Source organism: Triticum dicoccoides, chromosome 6A, assembly GCF_002162155.2.
Source record: "Triticum dicoccoides isolate Atlit2015 ecotype Zavitan chromosome 6A, WEW_v2.0, whole genome shotgun sequence".
Lineage (NCBI taxonomy): Eukaryota > Viridiplantae > Streptophyta > Magnoliopsida > Poales > Poaceae > Triticum > Triticum dicoccoides.
In genome coordinates this window covers 149,202,288-149,207,571 of record NC_041390.1, presented here as the reverse complement: position 1 = coordinate 149,207,571, position 5,284 = coordinate 149,202,288, and the positions used below count along the sequence as shown (strand labels likewise).

The following is a 5,284-nucleotide window of genomic DNA, read 5'->3' as shown; positions in this document are numbered from 1 at the left end:
GGGGGCGTTAACATCTTTATAGAAGGAAGTTAATATATCCATATTTTAACATATCCTAAAGAAAGAAAAATTGTTGCCATTTTGCCTATTTACGAATATCAAGAAGTTCTCTTATCATTGTATTATTATTTTGATGGAATGAGGCGCTATTTCACAGTGCACCTAACGTGCTTTGCTTCGATAAAACATGATATGTGATCTCATTATTAAGAAGTGATAAGCCTGTATTCCGTAATTGGTTCTAGGTTATAAATGCTGTAATTATAGACCGATTCTAAATTTACTGTGTTTGTAACGATCTGTGTGAAGCATTTGATTCAGTATTTGTCTTAGAAATTGTTAGTACGTGGTTTGTTGTCTTGTGTAGGTCATGCAGGTGGATTTGTATTAGTTGCAGCCCATTTTCTACCAACATTGCGTCTTTTTATTGCATTGGCCTTGCTATTAGATCAATGGCTTGCATAAACACCCACTTTTGTATTCATGAATCTCCAAAACAGATCCTATGAACACACATGATTATGATACATGTTTAGTTAATCTCGTCTCTAGATGAATTATTACCTAAATCCCTGATCCCTACCATGTACTACCAGTTAATGTGAATGTTTTTTATTCATGTTACATATTGATTGCGGCTAACTTCATGCCTCTACCCCGGCAAAAAAAAACTTCATGCCTCTACCATGTACTACCAGTTAATGTGAATGTTTTTTATTCATGTTACATTTTGATTGTGGCTAACTTCATGCCTCTGTGCTCTTTTGTCCACAAGGGTGTGAGATGGAGACCCACAACGAACCAAAGAAAAGCCAAGCCGACGCATGGGAGTTAGCCAACAGGCTAAACGAGAACGCGCAGCATATTCATATGATACTAAGTGGAGAGGCTGATGAAGATGGTGGCCACCACAATGCTCCTGCCTATGCCGTCTCACCTGATGCAATGGAGACCACTCGGCAGAAAGCCGACGAGCTGATCAAGTCGCTAGGTGGGCTCGTGAGCTACTTGAACCAGTTCACCGATCTGATCAAGGAAAACGGGATCGAGGACGTCGTCGGTGTGAACTGACTGATCAAATGCCAGCCTGAAGGGTCGAATCATGCCAGCCTGATCGTCCGTCTCTGTCCCTCTCCATGTCCTCTCTCTCTGTAAACATGAGGGCTATGTAGGATGCTTCTAATCAAATGATGTAGGTTTGTAGCAGACATCTGTATGTGCGTTGGCGCCACTATCTGTTTCACCCCCTGCCTGATGCTTACAGAGACATTGGCTGGATCAGTTTATCTGCTGTTCTGTGTGATTTCTCTTCAATTGGCCCTAGGATACCATACGAGATAGTTTTTTCCTCTTTGAAATAGAGGCATAAGATTTGCCTCTTCCATTAAGTAAGAAGAGAATAGAGTTTTACAAGTGACCCACAATCATGGCATAAAAACTACTCGCGCAAAACAATATGCCCTAGTTTCTTAGTGCCCGCGGTAACCCAAAGATTAGCCTTCTGAGGAGGATTGGTGGTGCTGCACTCTTGTGGCGGAACACACGAGTCTCCATATTATCCAAGAGACGAGTATGATGAGGGAGGCCATAGCTCGCCTATTAGGGCTTATCCCACCATTCCATGACGGATCCCTCAAAGTGCCAAGTGGAGGTGTCCATGTGCAGAAACCCGAACTTCTAAATGCTTAATAGTGTAGCGGCACTTGATGAGGAGGTAAACGTCCATTTCTTGCTCCCTTTTGCAAAGAGGGTAAATGTCACAATTTGCCAGACCACGCCACTCTAAATGATGGACGGTCAAAATCCGGTCTTGCAAAGCCAACCATGCGAAGAATTTAGCCTTTGAAGGGGCGCAAAGTTCCCAAACCATGGAGTCCATGGGGGATTCAATCCAAGGAATTGCATCTTGTATGTGGTGGCTATCGAGTAGAGCCCATCCATGGAGTGCTTCCAAACAATGTCATCTTCGTCTTGTTCGTCAAATTGGAAATCATGCACAAGCATCCAAAGAGTGAAAAATTCCTGGATGTGGTCTCCAAAGACGACAGTGTCGTGGTTGCTCTTTAACATCCAAGCGTTCGCGTTGAGAGCTGCATGCACTTTTTAGTTCTTTCTCCTCGAGGCCTCATAAATTAGTGGGGCAATATCCTTAGGCTTGCACCCAAGTAGCCAAGGGGAGTCCCGAATAGATGTTTTTGCACCATTGCCGATGATGATAGTGGTGGAGGCTGTTGGAAATATGCCCTAGAGGCAATAATAAATTAGTTATTATTATATTTCCTTGTTCATGATAATCGTTTATTATCCATACTAGAATTGTATTGATAGGAAACTCAGATACACGTGTGGATACATAGACAACACCATGTTCCTAGTAAGCCTCTAGTTGACTAGCTCGTTGATCAATAGATGGTTACGGTTTCCTGACCATGGACATTGGATGTCATTGATAACGGGATCACATCATTAGGAGAATGATGTGATGGACAAAGACCCAATCCTAAGCCTAGCACAAGATCATGTAGTTCGTATGCTAAAGCTTTTCTAATGTCAAGTATCATTTCCTTAGACCATGAGATTGTGCAACTCCCGGATACCGTAGGAATATTTTGGGTGTGCCAAACGTCACAATGTAACTGGGTGGCTATAAAGGTACACTACAGGTATCTCCGAAAGTGTCTGTTGGGTTGGCACGAATCGAGACTGGGATTTGTCACTCCGTGTAAACGGAGAGGTATCTCTGGGCCCACTCGGTAGGACATCATCATAATGTGCACAATGTGATCAAGGAGTTGATCACAGGATGATGTGTTACGAAACGAGTAAAGAGACTTGCCGGTAACGAGATTGAACAAGGTATCGGGATACCGACGATCGAATCTCGGGCAAGTATCGTACCGCTAGACAAAGGGAATTGTATACGGGATTGATTAAGTCCTTGACATCGTGGTTCATCCGATGAGATCATCATGGAACATGTGGGAGCCAACATGGGTATCCAGATCCCGCTGATGGTTATTGACCGGAGAGTCATCTCGGTCATGTCTGCATGTCTCCCGAACCCGTAGGGTCTACACACTTAAGGTTCAGTGACGCTAGGGTTATAGAGATATTAGTATGCGGTAACCAGAAAGTTATTCGGAGTCCCGGATGAGATCCCGGACGTCACGAGGAGTTCCGGAATGGTCCGGAGGTAAAGATTTATATATGGGAAGTCTTGTTTTGGTCGCCGAAAAAGTTTCGCGCATTATCGGTATTGTACTGGGAGTGCCGAAAGGGGTCCGGGGGTCCACCAAAGGGGTCCACCTGTCCCGGGGGGCCACATGGGCTGTAGGGGTGTGCGCCTTGGCCTATATGGGCCAAGGGCACCAGCCCCAAGAGGCCCATGCGCCAAGAGATAAGGGAAAGGAAGAGTCCTAAAGGGGGAAGGCACCTCCGAGGTGCCTTGGGGAGGATGGACTCCTCCCTGGCCGCACCCTTCCTTGAAGGAAGGGCCAAGGCTGCGCCCCCCCTCTCCCTTGGCCCTATATATAGTGGGGGGAAGGGAGGGCAGCAACACCTAAGCCATGGCGCCTCCCTCTCCCTCCCATGACACATCTCCCTCCTCCCGCAGCGCTTGGCGAAGCCCTGTTGGAATCCCGCTACTTCCACCACCACGCCGTCGTGCTGCTGGATCTTCATCAACCTCTCCTCCCCCCTTGCTGGATCAAGAAGGAGGAGACGTTGCTGCTCCGTACGTGTGTTGAACGCGGAGGTGCCGTCCGTTCGGCGCTTGGATCATCGGTGATTTGGATCACGACGAGTACGACTCCATCAACCCCGTTCCCTTGAACGCTTCCACGCGCGATCTACAAGGGTATGTAGATCCACTCCTCCCTCGTTGCTAGATGACTCCATAGATTGATCTTGATGACACGTAGGAAAATTTTGAATTATTGCTACGTTCCCCAACAGTGGCATCATGAGCTAGGTCTATGCGTAGTTTCTATGCACGAGTAGAACACAAAGTAGTTGTGGGCGTTGATTTTATTCAATATGCTTACCGTTACTAGTCCAATCTTGATTCGGCGGCATCGTGGGATGAATCGGCCCGGACCAACCTTACACGTACGCTTACGTGAGACCGGTTCCACGGACTGACATGCACTAGTTGCATAAGGTGGCTAGCGGGTGTCTGTCTCTCCCACTTTAGTCGGATCGGATTCGATGAAAAGGGTCCTTATGAAGGGTAAATAGCAATTGGCATATCACGTTGTGGTCTTTGCGTAAGTAAGAAACGTTCTTGCTAGAAACCCATAGCAGCCACGTAAAACATGCAAACAACAATTAGAGGACGTCTAACTTGTTTTTGCAGGGTATGCCATGTGATGTAATATGGCCAAGAAGAATGTGATGAATGATATGTGATGTATGAGATTGATCATGTTCTTGTAATAGGAATCACGACTTGCATGTCGATGAGTATGACAACCGGCAGGAGCCATAGGAGTTGTCTTAATTTATTTATGACCTGCGTGTCAACATAAACGTCATGTAATTACTTTACTTTATTGCTAACCAGTAGCCATAGAAGTAGAAGTAATAGTTGGCGAGACAACTTCATGAAGACACGATGATGGAGATCATGGTGTCATGCCGGTGACGATGATGATCATGGAGCCCCGAAGATGGAGATCAAAAGGAGCAATATGATATTGGCCATATCATGTCACTATTTGATTGCATGTGATGTTTATCATGTTTATACATCTTATTTGCTTAGAACGACGGTAGTAAATAAGATGATCCCTCATTAAAATTTCAAGAAAGTGTTCCCCCTAACTGTGCACCGTTGCGAAAGTTCGTCGTTTCGAAGCACCACGTGATGATCGGGTGTGATAGATTCTTACGTTCGAATACAACGGGTGTTGACGAGACTAGCATGTACAGACATGGCCTCGGAACACATGCGAAACACTTAGGTTGACTTGACGAGCCTAGCATGTATAGACATGGCCTTGGAACACAAGAGACCGAAAGGTCGAGCATGAGTCGTATGGTAGATATGATCAACATGAAGATGTTCACTGATGACGACTAGTCCGTCTCACGTGATGATCGGACACGGCCTAGTTGACTCGGATCATGTAATCACTTAGATGACTAGAGGGATGTCTATCTGAGTGGGAGTTCATAAGATGAACTTAATTATCCTGAACATAGTCAAAAGGTCTTCGCAAATTATGTCGTAGCTCGCGCTTCAGTTCTACTGTTTAGTTATGTTCCTAGAGAAAATTTAGTTGAA

General features: G+C 45.4%; 1 protein-coding gene across 1 annotated transcript in view; it reads left to right on the top strand.

Moving 5' to 3' along the window:
- Positions 1 to 1,331, top strand: part of LOC119316340 — a 3,112-nt gene extending 1,781 nt beyond the window's left edge. The window contains exon 2 of the mRNA XM_037590655.1: positions 776 to 1,331. Coding sequence (XP_037446552.1) covers positions 776 to 1,071 — 296 coding nt within the window. The 3' untranslated portion in view covers positions 1,072 to 1,331. The remainder of the gene's footprint in view (positions 1 to 775) is intronic.
- The last annotated feature ends 3,953 nt before the right edge of the window (positions 1,332 to 5,284 follow it).